Source organism: Heptranchias perlo, chromosome 43 (genome assembly GCF_035084215.1).
Source record: "Heptranchias perlo isolate sHepPer1 chromosome 43, sHepPer1.hap1, whole genome shotgun sequence".
NCBI classification, from domain to species: Eukaryota; Metazoa; Chordata; class Chondrichthyes; order Hexanchiformes; family Hexanchidae; genus Heptranchias; species Heptranchias perlo.
Window position 1 is genome coordinate 9,544 of NC_090367.1, and position 22,288 is coordinate 31,831.

The 22,288-nt window shown below is 53.2% G+C and overlaps 1 protein-coding gene across 1 annotated transcript in view; it reads left to right on the forward strand.

Annotated features, from left to right (window-relative positions):
- Positions 1 to 14,437: 14,437 nt before the first annotated feature.
- The window catches only part of LOC137306323 (serine/threonine-protein kinase MARK1-like), a 125,143-nt gene continuing 117,292 nt past the window's right edge, over positions 14,438 to 22,288 (forward strand). The window contains exon 1 of the mRNA XM_067975472.1: positions 14,438 to 14,993. Within this exon, the coding sequence (XP_067831573.1) occupies positions 14,949 to 14,993 (45 nt within the window). The 5' untranslated portion in view covers positions 14,438 to 14,948. The remainder of the gene's footprint in view (positions 14,994 to 22,288) is intronic.

Sequence of the window (22,288 nt, forward strand, 5' to 3'; positions counted from 1 at the left end):
CAGTACTGAGGGAGCGCTGCACTGTCGGAGGGTCAGTACTGAGGGAGCGCCGCACTGTGGGAGGGTCAGTACTGAGGGAGCGCTGCACTGTCGGAGGGTCAGTACTGAGGGAGTGCTGCACTGTGGGAGGGTCAGTACTGAGGGAGCGCTGCACTGTCGGAGGGTCAGTACTGAGGGAGCGCTGCACTGTCGGAGGGTCAGTACTGAGGGAGCGCTGCACTGTCGGAGGGTCAGTACTGAGGGAGCGCCGCACTGTGGGAGGGTCAGTACTGAGGGAGTGCTGCACTGTCGGAGAGTCAGTACTGAGGGAGCGCTGCACTGTCGGAGGGTCAGTACTGAGGGAGCGCCGCACTGTGGGAGGGTCAGTACTGAGGGAGTGCTGCACTGTCGGAGGGTCAGTACTGAGGGAGTGCTGCACTGTCAGAGGGTCAGTACTGAGGGAGCACTGCACTGTCGGAGGGTCAGTACTGAGGGAGTGCTGCACTGTGGGAGGGTCAGTACTGAGGGAGCGCCGCACTGTCGGAGGGTCAGTACTGAGGGAGCGCTGCACTGTCGGAGGGTCAGTACTGAGGGAGTGCTGCACTGTGGGAGGGTCAGTACCGAGGGAGCGCCGCACTGTCGGAGGGTCAGTACTGATGGAGCGCCGCACTGTCGGAGGGTCAGTACTGAGGGAGCGCCGCACTGTCGGAGGGTCAGTACTGAGGGAGCGCCGCACTGTCGGAGGGTCAGTACTGAGGGAGCGCCGCACTGTCGGAGGGTCAGTACTGAGGGAGCGCCGCACTGTCGGAGGGTCAGTACTGAGGGAGCGCCGCACTGTCGGAGGGTCAGTACTGAGGGAGCGCCGCACTGTCGGAGGGTCAGTACTGAGGGAGCGCCGCACTGTCGGAGGGTCAGTACTGAGGGAGCGCCGCACTGTCGGAGGGTCAGTACTGAGGGAGCGCCGCACTGTCGGAGGGTCAGTACTGAGGGAGCGCCGCACTGTCGGAGGGTCAGTACTGAGGGAGCGCCGCACTGTCGGAGGGTCAGTACTGAGGGAGCGCCGCACTGTCGGAGGGTCAGTACTGATGGAGCGCCGCACTGTCGGAGGGTCAGTACTGAGGGAGCGCTGCACTGTCGGAGGGTCAGTACTGAGGGAGCGCTGCACTGTCGGAGGGTCAGTACTGAGGGAGCGCTGCACTGTCGGAGGGTCAGTACTGAGGGAGCGCTGCACTGTCGGAGGGTCAGTACTGAGGGAGCGCCGCACTGTGGGAGGGTCAGTACTGAGGGAGTGCTGCACTGTCGGAGAGTCAGTACTGAGGGAGCGCTGCACTGTCGGAGGGTCAGTACTGAGGGAGCGCCGCACTGTGGGAGGGTCAGTACTGAGGGAGTGCTGCACTGTCGGAGGGTCAGTACTGAGGGAGTGCTGCACTGTCAGAGGGTCAGTACTGAGGGAGCACTGCACTGTCGGAGGGTCAGTACTGAGGGAGTGCTGCACTGTGGGAGGGTCAGTACTGAGGGAGCGCCGCACTGTCGGAGGGTCAGTACTGAGGGAGCGCTGCACTGTCGGAGGGTCAGTACTGAGGGAGTGCTGCACTGTGGGAGGGTCAGTACCGAGGGAGCGCCGCACTGTCGGAGGGTCAGTACTGATGGAGCGCCGCACTGTCGGAGGGTCAGTACTGAGGGAGCGCCGCACTGTCGGAGGGTCAGTACTGAGGGAGCGCCGCACTGTCGGAGGGTCAGTACTGAGGGAGCGCCGCACTGTCGGAGGGTCAGTACTGAGGGAGCGCCGCACTGTCGGAGGGTCAGTACTGAGGGAGCGCCGCACTGTCGGAGGGTCAGTACTGAGGGAGCGCCGCACTGTCGGAGGGTCAGTACTGAGGGAGCGCCGCACTGTCGGAGGGTCAGTACTGAGGGAGCGCCGCACTGTCGGAGGGTCAGTACTGAGGGAGCGCCGCACTGTCGGAGGGTCAGTACTGAGGGAGCGCCGCACTGTCGGAGGGTCAGTACTGAGGGAGCGCCGCACTGTCGGAGGGTCAGTACTGAGGGAGCGCCGCACTGTCGGAGGGTCAGTACTGATGGAGCGCCGCACTGTCGGAGGGTCAGTACTGAGGGAGCGCTGCACTGTCGGAGGGTCAGTACTGAGGGAGCGCTGCACTGTCGGAGGGTCAGTACTGAGGGAGTGCTGCACTGTCGGAGGGTCAGTACTGAGGGAGTGCTGCACTGTCGGAGGGTCAGTACTGAGGGAGCGCTGCACTGTCGGAGGGTCAGTACTGAGGGAGCGCCGCACTGTGGGAGGGTCAATACTGAGGGAGTGCTGCACTGTCGGAGGGTCAGTACTGAGGGAGTGCTGCACTGTGGGAGGGTCAGTACTGAGGGAGCGCTGCACTGTCGGAGGGTCAGTACTGAGGGAGCGCTGCACTGTCGGAGGGTCAGTACTGAGGGAGCGCTGCACTGTCGGAGGGTCAGTACTGAGGGAGCGCCGCACTGTGGGAGGGTCAGTACTGAGGGAGTGCTGCACTGTCGGAGGGTCAGTACTGAGGGAGTGCTGCACTGTCAGAGGGTCAGTACTGAGGGAGCGCTGCACTGTCGGAGGGTCAGTACTGAGGGAGTGCTGCACTGTGGGAGGGTCAGTACTGAGGGAGCGCCGCACTGTCGGAGGGTCAGTACTGAGGGAGCGCTGCACTGTCGGAGGGTCAGTACTGAGGGAGTGCTGCACTGTGGGAGGGTCAGTACTGAGGGAGCGCCGCACTGTCGGAGGGTCAGTACTGAGGGAGCGCCGCACTGTCGGAGGGTCAGTACTGAGGGAGTGCTGCACTGTGGGAGGGTCAGTACCGAGGGAGCGCCGCACTGTCGGAGGGTCAGTACTGATGGAGCGCCGCACTGTCGGAGGGTCAGTACTGAGGGAGCGCCGCACTGTCGGAGGGTCAGTACTGAGGGAGCGCCGCACTGTCGGAGGGTCAGTACTGATGGAGCGCCGCACTGTCGGAGGGTCAGTACTGAGGGAGCGCTGCACTGTCGGAGGGTCAGTACTGAGGGAGCGCTGCACTGTCAGAGGGTCAGTACTGAGGGAGTGCTGCACTGTCGGAGGGTCGGTACTGAGGGAGTGCGGCACTGTCGGAGGGTCAGTACTGAGGGAGCGCCGCACTGTCGGAGGGTCAGTACTGAGGGAGCGCCGCACTGTCGGAGGGTCAGTACTGAGGGAGCGCCGCACTGTCGGAGGGTCAGTACTGAGGGAGCGCTGCACTGTCGGAGGGTCAGTACTGAGGGAGCGCCGCACTGTCGGAGGGTCAGTACTGAAGGAGTGCTGCACTGTCGGAGTTGCCGTCTTTTGGATGAGACGTTAATCTGAGGCCCAGTTTGCCCTCTCAGGTGGATGTTAAAAGTCCCACAGTAATATTGGGAAGGCAGGGAATTCTCTCCGGTGTCCTGGAGCCAACACTCCTCCCTCAACAGTTGTGAAAAGTCCCAGGGCAACTAGAGATGGACAATAAACGCAGCCTTACCAGCATCGCCCACATCCTGAAAATGTTGGGTGAAGACAGCATTTTGTGGGTGCCCTTTAGCCTGGTGAGGGTACCAGAGACTGGCTGCTGCCCATGGAACTGTACCCCAGCGAGAGACAGTGCCTTTGGGAGTGAAGCATCTGCAAAGTTTCTCCATGCACCCCCAGGCCAAACAAACCAAATCATAGACTCACACAGCACAGAAGGAGGCCATTCGACCCATCGTGCCTGTGCTGGCTCTTTGAAAGAGCTATCCAATTCGTCCCACTCCCCTGCTCTTTCCCTGTAGCCCTGCAAATTTTCCCTTTTCAAGTATTTCTCCAATTCCCTTTTGAAAGTTATTATTGAATCTGCTTCCACCGCCCTTTCAGGCAGTGAATTCCAGATCATCACAACTCGCTGAGTAAAAAACATTCTCCTCATCTCCCCCTCTGGTCCTTTTACCAATCACCTTAAATCTGTGTCCTCTGGTTCCCGACCCTCCTGCCACTGGAAACAGTTTCTCCTTATTTACTCCATCAAAACCCCTCATGATTTTGAACCCCTCGATTAAATCTCCCCTTAACCTTCTCTGCTCTAAGGAGAACAATCCCAGCTTCTCCAGTCTCTCCGTGTAACTGAAGTCCCTCATCCCTGATTCCAGAATTCCCAATTGGTTAATTTCCGATTTCCCTTGAATGAGTTTGGAGGGGCGGATGGTTGGGATCCGTTGGGAGGGTGGGCAGATTGTTGAACCCTGGGATCTCACTCTGAGACCCGAGTCTATATCACACATTGGTACAACAGCTGAGTGCAGGAACCGTGAGGTTGGAGACATTACTGACAATTGCCACTGTCAGAAAGAGCAATTAATCGAGACAAGTTACATTCCACTGGTATCCTATCCCAGGCCAAGTCCCGATCACCCATCACCCCTGTCCTCGGCTCCCGGTCCCCAACACCTCCAATTTAAAATTCTCACCCTATCTAGGAACATAGAAACAGGAGGAGGCCATTCAGCCCCTCGTGCCTGCTCCGCCATTTGATAAGATCATGGCTGATCTGTGATCTAACTCCATATACCTGCCTTTGGCCCATATCCCTTAATACCTTCGGTTGCCAAAAAGCTATCTATCTCAGATTTAAATTTAGCAATTGAACTAGTATCAATTGCCGTTTGCGGAAGAGAGTTCCAAACTTCTACCACCCTTTGTGTGTGGAAATGTTTTCTAATCTCGCTCCTGAAAGGTCTGGCTCTAATTTTTAGACTGTTCCCCCTACTCCTAAAATCCCCAACTAGCGGAAATAGTTTCTCTCTATCCACCCTATCTGTTCCCCTTAATATCTTATAAACTTCGATCAGATCACCCCTTAACCTTCTAAACTCCAGAGAATACAACCCCAATTTGTGTAATCTCTCCTCGTAACTTAACCCTTGAAGTCCGGGTATCATTCTAGTCTCTGTAACCTCCAGCCCTACAACCCCCTCTCCCCCCAAACTCCGGCCTCTTTCACATCCCCCCCTTCCCTTCATCCCATTATTGGCGGCCGTGCCTTCAGCTGCCTGGGCCCTAAGCTCTGGAATTCCCTCCCTAAACCTCTCCGCCTCCCTCTCCTCCTTTAAGACGCTCCTTAAAACCTACCTCTTTGACCAAAGCTTTGGTCGGCCCTCCTAATATCTGCTTCTTTAGCCAGGGGAGTGGTTACTTTTCCCGTGAAAGGCCTGGAGACGTTTTTCTGCATTAAATGCAAGTTGTTGTTGCAGTGATGTGTCCGAATTAAACAGATGTGCACCCTCCTCTACCCAAGGCCAGGACCCAGCAGCCCTCCAGTTTGGGGATCCCTCAATAGTTTGGGTCTCTTCTTTCTTTTGGCAGTTTAAAAGGTCTCCTGTAACTCCTAAAGTGGCCTGTTTTATTGACAGGAAGTCACCCTCCGGGAAGTTTGCTTCCTCCGGGAGCCTCAGTCCCCGTGTTGCACAATTTGTATTTTTGGCTTGTGTCACTGTGACGAACTCCCTCGGACAATATCACCGCACAGTCATCTGTGACCTCAGTGACCCCCTGTAACCTTCCCGTCACCCCCCCCCTGACACAGACATCCCATCATAGTTAAAAATGGAGCTGATTTCACAGGAGTAAGTAATTGTCTGACTCCCAGAGGGGGGTTAATCAGAAAGTCCCTTTATGAGCTGTCCATGTGACACAGAGTCAATGAATAAACCCCATTCTTTTAAGAGAAATAAAATTCCACAAAACTCTGACACTTCCTGCAGTTCAAGCCCACGTCTACCTCTCCCACGTGACTGTCTAGACGTGCGAGCCCAGACAATGAGTGGCGGCAGGCTATTTGTCCACAGGGGGCTTCACAGCCTGGCAGATCCTGTCCTCGTACACTGGCCACACACTTGTATTTTCCAGCTGGAGTCATTGGACAGAGATCAGCAATGGGCACGCTGATCCCACCTCTCCCCCCACCTCAACTGAACTCCAAACCAGGGAGGTTGAGGCCAGTTGGTAAGTGGCATTGGAACTGAGATACACAGTCCAGAAGGCCAGAGTACAATCTCCTGCTCATAGTAACTGATCTCAGCTGAGGCAGCAGTACAGTTGGGCTCGGCACCTCTCTGTTAGGATATATTTCATAGCCGTGACTCAGTGGGTGTCTCTCTCTCTCTCGCCTGTAAGTCAGAAGGTCAGGGGTTCGAGCCCCCACTCCAGAGACTTGATCCCATAATCCAGGCCGACACTCCTGGCACCAGTACTGAGGGAGCGCCGCACTGTCGGAGGGTCAGTACTGAGGGAGCGCCGCACTGTCGGAGGGTCAGTACTGAGGGAGCGCCGCACTGTCGGAGGGTCAGTACTGAGGGAGCGCTGCACTGTCGGAGGGTCAGTACTGAGGGAGCGCTGCACTGTCGGAGGGTCAGTACTGAGGGAGCGCTGCACTGTCGGAGGGTCAGTACTGAGGGAGTGATGCACTGTCGGAGGGTCAGTACTGAGGGAGCGCTGCACTGTCGGAGGGTCAGTACTGAGGGAGGGCTGCACAGTCGGAGGGTCAGTACTGAGGGAGTGCTGTACTGTCGTAGGGTCAGTACTGAGGGAGCGCCGCACTGTTGGAGGGTCAGTACTGAGGGAGCGCCGCACTGTCGGAGGGTCGGTACTGAGGGAGCGCCGCACTGTCGGAGGGTCAGTACTGAGGGAGCGCCGCACTGTCGGAGGGTCAGTACTGAGGGAGCGCCGCACTGTCGGAAGGTCAGTACTGAGGGAGCGCCGCACTGTCGGAGGGTCGGTACTGAGGGAGCGCTGCACTGTCGGAGGGTCGGTACTGAGGGAGCGCCGCACTGTCGGAGGGTCAGTACTGAGGGAGCGCCGCACTGTCGGAGGGTCGGTACTGAGGGAGCGCTGCACTGTCGGAGGGTCAGTACTGAGGGAGCGCAGCACTGTCGGAGGGTCAGTACTGAGGGAGTGCTGCACTGTCGGAGGGTCAGTACTGAGGGAGCGCCGCACTGTCGGAGGGTCGGTACTGAGGGAGCGCTGCACTGTCGGAGGGTCAGTACTGAGGGAGCGCTGCACTGTCGGAGGGTCAGTACTGAGGGAGTGCTGCACTGTCGGAGGGTCAGTACTGAGGGAGTGCTGCACTGTCGGAGGTGCCATCTTTCGGATGAGACGTTAAACCGAGGCCCCGTCTGCCCCTCTCAGGTGGATGTAAAAGATCCCACGGCCACTATTGGAAGAAGAGCAGGGGGAGTTCTCCCCGGTGTCCTGGGGCCAATATTTATCCCTCAACCAACATCACTAAAACAGATTATCTGTTCATTACCTCAGTGTGTTTGTGGGATCTTGCTGTGTGCAAATTTGCTGCCGTGTTTCCTGCATAACATCAGTGAGTACACTTTGAAAGCACTTTGGGACCTCCCTGGAGTTGTGAAAGATTTTATATAAAAATACGAGTTTTTCATTTCCATCTGACGAAGGCTCCTGATCGCCATCCAGTGGCCCCTGCTGGAAAGTGCAAGTATTAGGTGGGCTGGACTGCAATCCCCTTCCATGGTTGAATAGCCTGGTGACACATGAAGAATGGTCCTTGTGGGTACAATACCGGACCGTGCCTCCCACATGTGAAACGCTCCCATTCCCCGGCCCTTCCCCCAAATTCTACTTCAAATGTTTATTCCTTTTCCTTTTAGAATCTATTCTGGATCTCGTTCCCCCCACAGTTTCTGGGCTGGCATTCCATATCCTTTTGGCCCTCTGTATAATAACAATTCTCCTAACAGCTCCCTTCAACCATTAAACTCATAGCTTTTCTCAATTTATCACATCAAAACACAGGAACAGGAGGAGGCCATTCAGCCCCTCGAGCCTATCCCTCCATTCAGTTAGATCATGGTTGATCTGTATCTTAACCCCATCTTTGCTCCATATCCCTCGATACCCTCACCCAGTAAAATATCTATCAGATCTCCTCTTAACCTTCTTTGTTCTAGTGAAAAGGGCCCCAGTTACTCCAGTCTCTCCTCATAACTAAGGGCCCTCATCCCTGGTATTACCCATGTGAATCTCTCCTGCACTCTCTCCAAGGCCTTGGCATCCTCCCTAAAGTGAGGCACCGTCTGTAGACCAGGGAGGGGGTGTCTGTGAGCCTGAGTGCCCTTCAGTTTGTTGCAGAATCGGACAGTGTGTTGTGTGTGTGGACTGAGGCTTTGATGAGCTCCGAGCTCCGAGCAGACAAAGAGATGTGTGCAGTTACAACTGATTGATTTGTGTTGCTGAAGTGTGTTTACTGGGTTTATCGATGTGCTTCCTCGAGGAATGTATTCATTAACAGGCTGTGGAAATCTCAACATTTACTGCCCCCATTTCACAACAGCATGGGACTGCTGTACTTCAACAAAAATATTCTCCCTCCCTCCCTTATTGGGGCTGTGGTTTCACAGGAGTGGCCAGCTCTCCGGTCCCTCGCCCTCCCACCACTCCTATCCTTCGTGTGTGACCCTCTGCAGCCAGAGTGAGTTGGCTATTCCACCACAGGGGCATCACATCCTGTTGGTCGGTCGCAATCACTTTCCAGCAGGATGGAGCAGGATTATTCCCTCCTTCCCACCAGAGGGGTAACAAGGCCGATTGTACATAATGTCTCGGAGGCAACTGGGCACAGTCCTCGGGATCAGAACCTGCTGACTGAGATACTCTGCCGGGGTGATGCGCCTCAAACAGGGCTGAGATGCCTCACTCCCCGAGCGGCAGCCCTCCAGTCAGTGTCAGTTTCGCTCGGTCAGTATTACTCTCTCTCTCTCTCTCTCAGTTAGAAGGTCATCAGTTTGAGCCTCATTCCAGAGATTTGAGCCCATAATTCAGGCTGACACTCCCAGTACAGTACTGAGGGAGTGCTGCACTGTCGGAGGGTCAGTACTGAGGGAGCGCTGCACTGTCGGAGGGTCAGTACTGAGGGAGTGCTGCACTGTCGGAGGGTCAGTACTGAGGGAGCGCTGCACTGTCGGAGGGTCAGTACTGAGGGAGCGCTGCATTGTCGGAGGGTCAGTACTGAGGGAGCGCTGCACTGTCGGAGGGTCGGTACTGAGGGAGCGCTGCACTGTCGGAGGGTCGGTACTGAGGGAGTGCTGCACTGTCGGAGAGTCAGTACTGAGGGAGCGCCGCACTGTCGGAGGGGCAGTACCGAGGGAGCGCTGTACTGTCAGAGGTGCCGTCTTTCGGATGAGACGTTAAACCAAGGCCCCGTCTGCCCTCTCGGGTGGATGTAAAAGATCCCACGGCCACTATTGGAAGAAGAGCAGGGGGAGTTCTCCCCGGTGTCCTGGGGCCAATATTTATCCCTCAACCAACATCACTAAAAAAAACAGATGATCTGATCATTATCACATTGCTGTTTGTGGGATCTTGCTGTGCGTTGGTACTTCAACAGGGCAGCGATTTGGGAGCTCCTTCTGGGTCACTGTTTATAAAAGGCTGCTCTGCTCAGTGACCCATGGGACAAATGCCATGCCCAGTGATGGCCATCCAGGACAGCACGGTCTGTGTCGCCATTCTGGCTCAGCCTGTGCTGAACTGGCCGGTTGCAGTTAGGAGGTGAGGCGGGGTTGAGAGCGAGTGTTGTCAAGCTGAAGCCCACAGCCTCGGATGGGGAACTGAGCAGCAGTGGACTGGGAACCTCTGTCACCCCATGTGGCATGGAGTGTTGGTCACTGTGTGAGCTGGGTGCAGTGTACTCTCTTACCACATGGTGTCACTCTCTCCCCCCCATGTGTTTTATTACAATCCCGTCAAATTCAGGAAATCTCCTGGACCCATTTCCCCCGATTCCCCCAACTCTGTCCCGAATCCCCCCCACAGTCACTTGGACAAGTTACAGGAGGAGATTTGGGGGAATCTAAGCCCCAGCCAGACCCCCTGAATTTAGTGTGTCAGCATTTACAGGGGGTCCCCGGGAGTGTGTCAGTATTTACAGGGGGTCCCCGGGAGTGTGTCAGTATTTACAGGGGGTCCCCGGGAGTGTGTCAGTATTTACAGGGGGGTCCCCGGGAGTGTGTCAGTATTTACAGGGGGTCCCCGGGAGTGTGTCAGTATTTACAGGGGGTCCCCGGGAGTGTGTCAGTATTTACAGGGGATCCTGGGGAGTGTGTCAGTATTTACAAGGGGATCCCCGGGAGTGTGTCAGTATTTACAGGGGGTCCCCGGGAGTGTGTCAGTATTTACAGGGGGTCCCCGGGAGTGTGTCAGTATTTACAAGGGGATCCCCGGGAGTGTGTCAGTATTTACAGGGGGTCCCCGGGAGTGTGTCAGTATTTACAGGGGGTCCCCGGGAGTGTGTCAGTATTTACAGGGGGTCCCCGGGAGTGTGTCAGTATTTACAGGGGATCCTGGGGAGTGTGTCAGTATTTACAAGGGGATCCCCGGGAGTGTGTCAGTATTTACAGGGGGTCCCCGGGAGTGTGTCAGTTTTTACAGGGGGTCCCCGGGAGTGTGTCAGTATTTACAGGGGGTCCCCGGGAGTGTGTCAGTATTTACAGGGGGTCCCCGGGAGTGTGTCAGTATTTACAGGGGGTCCCCGGGAGTGTGTCAGTATTTACAGGGGGTCCCCGGGAGTGTGTCAGTTTTTACAGGGGGTCCCCGGGAGTGTGTCAGTTTTTACAGGGGGTCCCCGGGAGTGTGTCAGTATTTACAGGGGGTCCCCGGGAGTGTGTCAGTTTTTACAGGGGGTCCCCGGGAGCGTGTCAGAATTTACAGGGGGTCCCCGGGAGTGTGTCAGTATTTACAGGGGGTCCCCGGGAGTGTGTCAGTTTTTACAGGGGGTCCCCGGGAGTGTGTCAGTATTTACAGGGGGTCCCCGGGAGTGTGTCAGTATTTACAGGGGGTCCCCGGGAGTGTGTCAGTATTTACAGGGGGTCCCCGGGAGTGTGTCAGTTTTTACAGGGGGTCCCCGGGAGTGTGTCAGTATTTACAGGGGGTCCCCGGGAGTGTGTCAGTTTTTACAGGGGGTCCCCGGGAGTGTGTCAGTTTTTACAGGGGGTCCCCGGGAGTGTGTCAGTATTTACAGGGGGTCCCCGGGAGTGAGTCAGTTTTTACAGGGGGTCCCCGGGAGTGTGTCAGTATTTACAGGGGGTCCCCGGGAGTGTGTCAGTATTTACAGGGGGTCCCCGGGAGTGTGTCAGTTTTTACAGGGGGTCCCCGGGAGTGTGTCAGTATTTACAGGGGGTCCCCGGGAGTGTGTCAGTATTTACAGGGGGTCCCCGGGAGTGTGTCAGTATTTACAGGGGGTCCCCGGGAGTGTGTCAGTTTTTACAGGGGGTCCCCGGGAGTGTGTCAGTATTTACCGGGGGTCCCCGGGAGTGTGTCAGTTTTTACAGGGGGTCCCCGGGAGTGTGTCAGTTTTTACAGGGGGTCCCCGGGAGTGTGTCAGTTTTTACAGGGGGTCCCCGGGAGTGTGTCAGTATTTACAGGGGGTCCCCGGGAGTGTGTCAGTATTTACAGGGGGTCCCCGGGAGTGTGTCAGTATTTACAGGGGGTCCCCGGGAGTGTGTCAGTATTTACAGGGGGGTCCCCGGGAGTGTGTCAGTATTTACAGGGGGTCCCCGGGAGTGTGTCAGTATTTACAGGGGGTCCCCGGGAGTGTGTCAGTATTTACAGGGGGTCCCCGGGAGTGTGTCAGTATTTACAGGGGGGTCCCCGGGAGTGTGTCAGTATTTACAGGGGGGTCCCCGGGAGTGTGTCAGTATTTACAGGGGGTCCCCGGGGGAGTGTGTCAGTATTTACAGGGGGGTCCCCGGGAGTGTGTCAGTATTTACAGGGGGTCCCCGGGAGTGTGTCAGTTTTTACAGGGGGTCCCCGGGAGTGTGTCAGTATTTACAGGGGGTCCCCGGGAGTGTGTCAGTATTTACAGGGGGTCCCCGGGAGTGTGTCAGTATTTACAGGGGGTCCCCGGGAGTGTGTCAGTATTTACAGGGGGTCCCCGGGAGTGTGTCAGTTTTTACAGGGGGTCCCCGGGAGTGTGTCAGTTTTTACAGGGGGTCCCCGGGAGTGTGTCAGTATTTACAGGGGGTCCCCGGGAGTGTGTCAGTATTTACAGGGGGTCCCCGGGAGTGTGTCAGTTTTTACAGGGGGTCCCCGGGAGTGTGTCAGTATTTACAGGGGGTCCCCGGGAGTGTGTCAGTATTTACAGGGGGTCCCCGGGAGTGTGTCAGTATTTACAGGGGGTCCCCGGGAGTGTGTCAGTATTTACAGGGGGGTCCCCGGGAGTGTGTCAGTATTTACAGGGGGTCCCCGGGAGTGTGTCAGTATTTACAGGGGGTCCCCGGGAGTGTGTCAGTATTTACAGGGGGTCCCCGGGAGTGTGTCAGTATTTACAGGGGGTCCCCGGGAGTGTGTCAGTATTTACAGGGGATCCCCGGGAGTGTGTCAGTATTTACAGGGGGTCCCCGGGAGTGTGTCAGTTTTTACTGCGGGTCCCCGGGAATGTGACATCCTTCCTAAAGTGCGGTGTCCAGAATTGGACACAATACTCCGGCTGAGGCCTGACCAGTGATTTATAAAGGTTTCGCATAACTTCATTCATGGACAGGATTTAAAAAGAAATAACATTATAAAGATATAAATTGGTGGATCTCCCATGGCATTGCTGACAGTGAGTGGGAGGACACACTGAATCCCGATGAGAAGTAACAGATGCTACAGGAAGTGCCTGCTGTATGCCAGGCTTTTAATATATTACTCGTACATTACATGCAGCCCAGGGTCAGTTGATGAATTTTTTTATATATACAAGATGACACATCAGAAACTTGCTCCACACCGCCACCTATTACCTGGAGTGTGCAAGTACAGTGTTACAGGCAACAGTTTACATGCAGGATTTCCATTCTAAATGTTTACATAGGCAGTTTTAATGTTAAATGTTAACATAAAAGTGTGCCCAAAAATTGGGGTGATGGGAAGTGTGAGGACACACAAGAGTTAAGCAATGTAAAGATTAATAGTGTGCTTGTAATATGTTACACATTTTATGACGATAACTAATCCCCTGTTGCCCCCTCTGCCTCTATGAGGAGTGATTTCTTGTCGTTTCCTGGTTCAGCTCTGTGTTTATAACTGACCTGTGTCCGTCGTGAGGCCCTGACCACAATTCCTGTGCCTGCAGCATGTTTAGGGCTGTGATGATTGTTCCTGAAACAGACCACATCCTCTCCGGCTTTCGCTTCACAGCAAACAACACGCAGAAAGAGTATCAAAGGGCCAGGTCGCCCTGCTGGCTCAGTGAGTGAGCCTGTGAGCTGGCGTTGAGATGGTCACTCTCTGCCTGGGTTTTGGTACGGGCATTATAGAAGACTGCAGAAATTCATTGTACATTGAATGATAGACCTCGCATTCTCAGGGCGCCTTTCAAGTCCACAGAACACCCCAAAGTGCTTCACAGCCAATGAAGTACTTTTGACGTGCACTCATGGTTGTAATGTAGGCAAAAGCAGCTGTCAATTTGTGCACAGCAAGATCCCAAAAACTTCAATCTGCACTGCCGTGACCTCATTCAATGGCGGAACAGGCTCGAGGGGCTAAATGACCTACTCCTGTTCCTACCTTCCTGTGGTTGGGGGATAAATGTTGGGAGTGTCTGGAGTGGAGCTTGAACCTGGCCCTGGATTCAGTCCCACTCCAGAAACCTAAGCTCATAATCCAGGCCGATACTCCCAGGGCCAGTACTGAGGGAGTGCTGCACTGTCAGAGGTGCCGTCTTTCCGATGAGACGGTAAATCTGAGGCCATGTTTGAACCTCTCAGGTGGATGAAAAAGATCCCACGGCCACTATTGGAAGACAAGCAGGGGGAGTTCTCCCCGGTGTCCTGGGGCCAATATTTATCCCTCAACTAACAGATTATCACATTGCTGTTTGTGGGATCTCTCTCTGCTTGTGTCCTAATTCTTCTCTCTCTCTCTGCTCATGTTCCACTTTTTTCACATGAATGACCAGAAGGTGCAGAGGCCAATTCCATAGCCTACAATGGCGGAAATTGCCGACGATTTCCGAAATCTCCCGAAGCAATGGACAGGCTGCCATTTTAATCCAGCCGGGCGCCGAAAATTGCCGAACGCGCTCGGACGTTGCCAGCGGCCGCTCGGGGCTCCGAACATAGTCCGAGATTTGCCGAGGGTGCCCGGCGCGCTCGGAAAGGGCCGAAATCTTGCGGGACGCGCGGCGGAAATGACCGATCTTTGCCGAGAGCGCAGGGCGGCCCCGAGGGTGTCCGGCAGGCTGCGCGGAAGCGGCCGAATGTTCCCGAACGCGCTCGGGAAGTAAGGGGCGGGGTAACGGCGGCGTTGGAGAGGGGGGGGTTAGTTGCTGACGGAGTTTGGGGAGGGAGGCAGCGGCGGAAATTGCCGAGGATTGCCGAAGGCGGCCATCTTGCCGGGCCGGACTTGGGTCGGTGTGTGCCAGCGGTTCCGGTTCCCTCACAGAAGGCGAAGTCGGGGGGAGGCGAGAGACGGAGAGCGAGTCCCCGGGGGAGGGAGCGAGTGAAAGAGAACTCACCGACCTGGGGGGGGGGGGAATAAAACCAAACCCCGGGCATTTATGCTGTAAACCCCGAACTGACCCCCCTCGGGTACGAGAACTTCACGGGTTTTAAAAAAAGAAGTCCGGAATCTTCCCAGCGTCTCACCCGGGCGGCCTTGAAGCCTCGGGGCTCGAGTGGGGACCGATCCGGGCTGCGCCTCAGCTGACCCGGCTGCCGGATGTGAGGCGCCCTGGCAAAACTCGTTTTTTTTAATGTTTTATGTTTTTTTTAATTTTAAAGTTTTCCTGCTGGAATTTCCCCCCTTCGATCCCATTCTGATGATTTTCTTCCCTCCAATGTCCGGTTTGACCAGTTAAACTATTTTTTTTTGGTCTGTGTAGTTGTAAATATTCTATATTATTTTTTATTTCTTTTTAATTTAAATTTTTTTTTTTGTGTGTGGCGATTTCCATTGAAATCCCGAGATGTCCACCAGAACACCATTACCTACACTCAATGAGTCTGACCAGGTAAGTCTGGTTCACTTTATTTATCCCCCATTATATTATCTCTTGAATGTTTTTGTGTGCAGGGGCTGAGCTGGTTCCTATTTATCATAAACATCATTTTATTGTCACAAACTGAGGTCCCTGGAACCGTGGGACAGGGGGTGTCATTGAGGTGATCCCTGGGATCTACCCCCCTCTCTCCAGATGTGGGAAATAGGGTGTCATTGAGGTGATCCCTGGCATGTGGCCCCCCTCTCCAGATGTGGGACAGGTGGTGTCAGTGAGGTGATCCCTGGCGTGTGGCCCCCCACTCCAGATGTGGGACAGGTGGTGTCAGTGAGGTGATCCCTGGCATGTGGCCCCCCCTCTCCAGATGTGGGTCAGTGGGTGTCAGTGAGGTGATCCCTGAGGTCTGGCCCCTCCAGGTGTGGGACAGTGGGTGTCAGTGAGGTGATCCCTGGGGTCTGGCCCCTCTCTCCAGATGTGGGACAGGGGGTGTCAGTGTGGAGATCCCTGGGGTCTTCCCCCCTGTCTCTCCAGATGTGGGACAGGGGGCCTCATTGAGGAGATCACTGGGGTCTTATTTCTCTCTCTCTCAAGACTTGTGTCAGTGAGGAGATCCCTGGGATCTGCCCCCTTCTCCAGGTGTGTGTCAGTGAGGAGATCCCTGGGGTCTTCCCGCTGTGTTTCCAGGTGTGGGACAGGAGTCCTCATTGAGATCCCTGGGGTCTCTCTCTCTCTCTCCCTCTCCCCAGGCTTGTGTCAGTGAGGAGCTCCCTGGGGTCTTTTCTCTCTCTCTCCAGGGTGGTGATCCCTGGGGTCTGCCCCTTTTTTTTTTCTCTCTCTCTAGGCTTGTGTCAGTGAGGAGATCCCTGGGGATTGCCCCTCTCTCTCCAGGGTGGTGATCCCTGGGGGGGTCTCTCTCTCTCTCTCTCTCTCTCTCTAGGCTTGTGTCAATGAGGAGATCCCTGGGGTCTGTCTCTCTCCAGGGTGGTGATCCCTGGGGTCTCTCTCGAGGGTGGTGATCCCTGGGGTCTGTCTCTCTCTCTCCAGGGTGGTGATCCCTGGGGTCTGTCTCTCTCTCCAGGGTGGTGATCCCTGGGGTCTGTCTCTCTCTCTCCAGGGTGGTGATCCCTGGGGTCTGTCTCTCTCTCCAGGGTGGTGATCCCTGGGGTCTGTCTCTCTCTCTCCAGGGTGGTGATCCCTGGGGTCTGTCTCTCTCTCTCCAGGGTGGTGATCCCTGGGGTCTCTCTCTCTCTAGGGTGGTGATCCCTGGGGTCTCTCTCTCTCTCTCTCTCTCTCCAGGGTGGTGATCCCTGGGGTCTCTCTCTCTCTCTCTCCAGGGTGGTGATCCCTGGGGTCTCTCTCTCTCTCTCTCTCTCTCTCTCTCTCCAGGGTGGTGATCCCTGGGGTCTCTCTCTCTCTCTCTCTCTCTCTCCAGGGTGGTGATCCCTGGGGTCTCTCTCTCTCTCTCTCTCTCTCTCCAGGGTGGTGATCCCTGGGGTCTCTCTCTCTCTCTCTCTCTCCAGGGTGGTGATCCCTGGGGTCTCTCTCTCTCTCTCTCTCTCCAGGGTGGTGATCCCTGGGGTCTCTCTCTCTCTCCAGGGTGGTGATTCCTGGGGTCTCTCTCTCTCTCTCTCTCTCCAGGGTGGTGATCCCTGGGGTCTCTCTCTCTCTCTCTCTCTCTCTCTCTCTAGGGTGGTGATCCCTGGGGTCTCTCTCTCTCTCTCTCTCTCTCTAGGGTGGTGATCCCTGGGGTCTCTCTCTCTCTCTCTCTCTCTCTCCAGGGTGGTGATCCCTGGGGTCTCTCTCTCTCTCTCTCTCTCTCTCTCCAGGGTGGTGATCCCTGGGGTCTGTCTCTCTCTCTCTAGGGTGGTGATTCCTGGGGTCTCTCTCTCTCTCTCTCTCTCTCTCCAGGGTGGTGATCCCTGGGGTCTCTCTCTCTCTCTCTCTCTCTCTCTCCAGGGTGGTGATCCCTGGGGTCTCTCTCTCTCTCTCTCTCTCTCTCCAGGGTGGTGATCCCTGGGGTCTCTCTCTCTCTCTCTCTCTCTCTCCAGGGTGGTGATCCCTGGGGTCTGTCTCTCTCTCTCTCTCTCTCTCCAGGGTGGTGATCCCTGGGGTCTCTCTCTCTCTCTCTCTCTCTCTCCAGGGTGGTGATCCCTGGGGTCTCTCTCTCTCTCTCTCTCTCTCTCCAGGGTGGTGATCCCTGGGGTCTCTCTCTCTCTCTCTCTCTCTCTCTCCAGGGTGGTGATCCCTGGGGTCTCTCTCTCTCTCTCTCTCTCTCTCCAGGGTGGTGATCCCTGGGGTCTGTGGTTTCTGTAAATTTTGTTGATTTGTCAGCTGATTATTTCTGTTGTCTTATAATAAGTTTTCCTGCCCTGGGCAGCTGGCCTGTCTTTAAGAAGTCAGGAGCATGTTAAATATTTGGAAGGGGTTCTGCCCCCCTCCCACCTCCACCCCTCTGCACAAAAATTTGAAAGGCACCTGTTAGAACAATCCGAAGCCGTGTCTTTGGGTGTCTCAGTCCCTTGTAAATGAAGATGTTAATGGATTTTGTGTGTCCTTCCCCCCCCGTCCTGAAGCTGTAGTCTCCTTACTGGGGGACGGGATATGGTTCCTCGGGTGCAGTCTTACTCTCTGATACCTTAACCGAATGTCTGTCTTGTTCACCTGAAAGCCTGGGCAAGTGAGTGGTGGCTGGCTGTTTCACCGTGGGGGGCTTCACAGCTTTATGGTGGCCTTCTGAACTATATGTGGGAACTGAAGGGAGTTAATGTAACATCTCCCCAACATTTTACATCATTTGCATCCCACAGCTTCGGTGTCTATACAGCATGTGGTAGTTGTGTTGTGTTGTCACATTGAGTGCATTTATTTTTTAATATAAAGAGACTGGATGTTTTGTGAGTGACTAGTGAAAGTCGTGCACTTCCTGTCTGGTGAGTGGGGTCATGGCGGAAGCTGTCTGTTGTTTACACTCTCTTTGGTTTGGGTCAGTTTAATCTGTTTCTCAGTCTGCCTCCCTAGAGGTGAAAGCAGATTGTTCTGTCTGTGCCTGCTTGTAGCATATAGACAAGGCTGGCTTGGTATCTTCCCCCCCCACCCCACCCCGGCTCCCCGAGCTGACTCTTCCACTGCTCTATTTTAAAGCTTGTGAATTTAAAATAAAATTGCTGGACTATAACTTGGTGTTGTAAAATTGTTTACTATTTTAAAGCAGCATTGTCGTAGCACAGAGTGTCTCTGGGCTGCAGGAAAAGTGGCCTGCGCTGTTTTTCTGTCTTAAGAAAGCCCAGAATGCCCCTTCGAGCAGCTCTTTATTCTTCCAGAGAAGTTGATGTGAGTGGTGATGGAGAATCTTCTATACTCCCCCCGCCCCCCCCCCGCCAAGCTCAGATTCCTCCCCTCCCCTGGTGGTGCCAACACTTGCTGTAATATATTTTCATTGCAGGCCCTCCCTGTACTGTACCCAAGTGGCCAGTCTTCAGGTGTGGAGCCCAGACAATGAGTGTCAGTAAGCTATTTAACCATGGTGGGCACCATTGCTGAGTGTGATCCCTGACCCTCGGATGTGTGTATGCTTGCACTTTTCAGCAAGGACCACTGGACAGATCAGGCTGGGAGGTCAGGTTGATTTCCCCCCTTTCTCTTTCTTGCCCCCCCCCCCCCCCCGCCAGTGGGGTTGAGAATAGCTGAATAAACGGAGCGGTGATCAAATCTGGGACCTGATTATGGCCTGTGAGGCTCATCACCACCTCCTGTGGTGTGTTTCCCCATTAAAGCACAGGGAATGGAGAATCCTTGTTTGAACAAAACTGTAACGAAAATAATTCCCAAGTTATCCCAACGAGTTTGCATTAACAAGGTTTGTTAAATGGGATCTTTCAGCTGCATTATGCTGTGTTGATCCATGAGATAAGCTTTAAGACAGCTTGTTGATAACCAGTGAACTAACCGGGCTGTGTATTAAACCTGGAGACAGTGGCCAGGATTGTCCCAATCTCAGCTTGATGGGATATAATATGAAAAAATTGTGATAAATTTATTCATGATCGAGAGAAACCGTTCCCATTGGCAGAAGGGTCAAGAACCAGAGGACACAGATTTAAGGTGATTGGCAAAAGAACCAAAGGTGACATGAGGAAAAACTTTTTTACACAGCGAGTGGTTAGGATCTGGAGTGCACTGCCCGAGGGGATGGTGGAGGCAGATTCAATCATGGCCTTCAAAAGGGAACCGGATAAGTACTTGAAAGAAAAAATTTGCAGGGCTACGGGGATAGGGTGGGGGAGTGGGACTAACTGGATTGCTCTTGCATTGAGCCGGCATGGACTCGATGGGCCGAATGGCCTCCTTCCCTGTTGTAACCTATCTATGATTCTATGAATACCAGTAATCCCACAATACTTTCCCTTGAGTAGTTAATCTGGTTTGAATGAGTAAAAGAGCTTTAGTTGTCCTGGTGATCTGCAGTTTATTGTGATGATTGATGTTTATGTTAACTATGAAGGAAAAATATAACCTGGTGCAAAATAATGTTGAGATTTCGAAGGGTGACGGAGTTCTGGGATAGAAGGGGTTCAGGTGATAACATGCACAAATCACTGCTTGGGTTATCAGCTGTCTGTCATATGTTGCAACCTTTAAATGCTTAGCTTCCTTTTTCCATTGTAGTACTTACACAAGAGTGTTGATTTGTTTCGGTGAAGATTGTAAATTACTGCATGATTTATGAATATTCCAAATTGCCTCAGCTCCTTGTGAAGTGTGGTCAGGTGTGTGTGTGTTTTGAAAGTGCGTGCACCGTATTCACTGGGCTGACAGGAGCTAGGCAACATTTTGATAACAGTCTAAATGTCTGATGTTGGTTGACATCTCAGATGAATGTTACAGTGCAAAGGGGTCTTAGACATCCAAGTGAGAGTTTGTTGTGTAACAAATGGAGAAAGTTAGGTTGACAAGTCCAGGCCTGCTCTACAGGACGCCAGCAAGGCCAGAGAGTGTAAAAAGAAAGAAGCTTTTGCATTTATACAGCAACTTTGTACACTCAACAAAAATATATCCCAGTAAGGAGGAAAGACTCCACGAGAAGGGTGTACCAGCCAAGGCTAACTAAGGAAGTTAAGGATGGTATAAATTAAAAGAAAAGGCATACAACGTGGTAAGCTCGAAGATTGGGAAAACTTTAGAAACCGGCAAAGGAGGACTAAAAAAATAAGAGGGAGAAAATAGATTGAGAGTAAACTAGCAAGAAATATAAAAACTGACAGTAAGAGCTTTTACAAGTATATAAAAAGGAAGAGACTAGCTAAAGTAACTATAGATCCCTTGGAGGATGAGACTGGGGAAACAATAATGGAAAACAAGAAATTGGCAGAGGAATTGAACAGATATTTTGTATGTCTTCACAGTAGAAGACACTAATAATATACCAATAGTAGATAATCAAGGGGCAAAAGGGAGGGAGGAACTAAAAACTATCACTAGAGAAAAAGTACTAGGCAAACTAATGGGTCCAAAGGCTGACAAGTCCCCTGGACCCGATGGTTTGCATCCGAGGGTCTTAAAGGAAGTGGCTACAGAGATAGTGGATGCATTGGTTGTAATCTTCCAGAATTCACTAGATTCTGGAAAGGTCCCAGCAGATTGGAAAACCCCAAATGTAACGCCCTTATTCAAGAGAGGAGGGAGACAAAAAGCAGTTAACGATAGACCAATTACCCTAACATCTGTCATTGGGAAAATGCTAGAATTGATTATTAAGGAAGTAGTAGCAGGACATTTAGAGACTCATAATAAAATCAAGGAGAGTCAGCATGGTTTTATGAAGGGGAAATCTTGTCTGACAAATTTATTAGAGTTCTTTGAGGAAGTAACGAGCAGGATGGATAAAGGGGAACCAGTAGATGTCGTGTATTTGGATTTCCATAAGGTAATTCGATAAGGTGCCACATAAAAGGTTACTGCACAAGGTAAGAGCTCATGGTGTTGGTAATATATTAGCATGGATAGAGGATTGGGTAACTAACAGAAAAGAGAGTTGGGATAAAGGGATCATTTTCAGGATGGCAATCTGTAACCAGTGGGGTGCCGCAGGGATCAGTGCTGGGGCCTCAACTATTTACAATCTATATCATAGACTTGGATGGAGGAAGCGAGTGTATTGTGGCCAGATTTACTGATGATATAAAGATAGGTGGAAAAGTAAGTTGTGAGGAGAACACAAAGTGTCTGCAAAGGGATATAGATAGGTTAAGCGAGTGGGCAAAAATTTGGCAGATGGAGTATAACGAGGGAAAATGTGAAGTCATCCACTTTGGTAGGAAGAATAAAAAAGCAAAATATTATATAAATGGAGAAAGACTACAGAATGCTGTGGTACAGAGGGATTTGGATGTCCTCGTACATGAAACACAAAAAGTTAGCATACAGGTGCAGCAGATAATTGGGAAGGCAAAATGGAATATTGGCCTTTTTCAAGGGGGATGGAGTATAAAAGCAGGGAAGTCTTGCTACAACTGTACACGGTGCTGGTGAGACCACACCTAGAGTACAGCGTACAGTTTTGGTCTCCTTATTTAAGGAAGGATATACTTGCATTGGAGGCGGTTCAGAGAAGGTTCACTCGGTTGATTCCGGGTTTGGAAGGGTTTTCTTATAAGGAAAGATTGAGCAGGTTGGGCCTATACTCACTTTAGAAGTTTAGAAGAATGAGGAGAGATCTTATTGAAACATCTAAGATTCTGAGGGGGCTTGACAGGATAAATGCTGTGGATGTTTCCTCTCATAGGGGAATCTAGAACTAAGGGGCATAGTCTCAGAATAAGGGGTCGCCCATTTAAGACAGAGATGAGGAAAAATTTCTTCCCTCAGAGGGTTGTGAATCTTTGGAATTCTTAGCCTCCACCGTTCTTTGGGGCTGAGTCATTGAATATATTCAAGGCTGAGTTAGACAAATTTTTGATCAAAGGATATGGGGAAGAGGTGGGAAAGTGGAGTTGAGGCCAGAATCAGATCAGCCATGATCTCATTGAATGGCGGAGCAGGCTCGAAGGGCCAAATGGCCTACTCCTGCTCCTATCTCTTATGTTCTTGTGTTCTTTCATGTTTTCGGGACCCAGGCAGATCTCAGGAAGCCTCAATCTATGGGCTTAACTCGGCAAGTCCCTTAATGTCATTCCTCGCTGTGCTAGACCTGTGCTACAGGAGACAGCAGCTGAAGATGAATTTAAAGGCAGCGAGTGTTAAGTTAGCTGATATAACCTAGGATGGTGGTGGGTTGCTGTAATTGGCATCAGCACCCTTGGGCTAGGGAG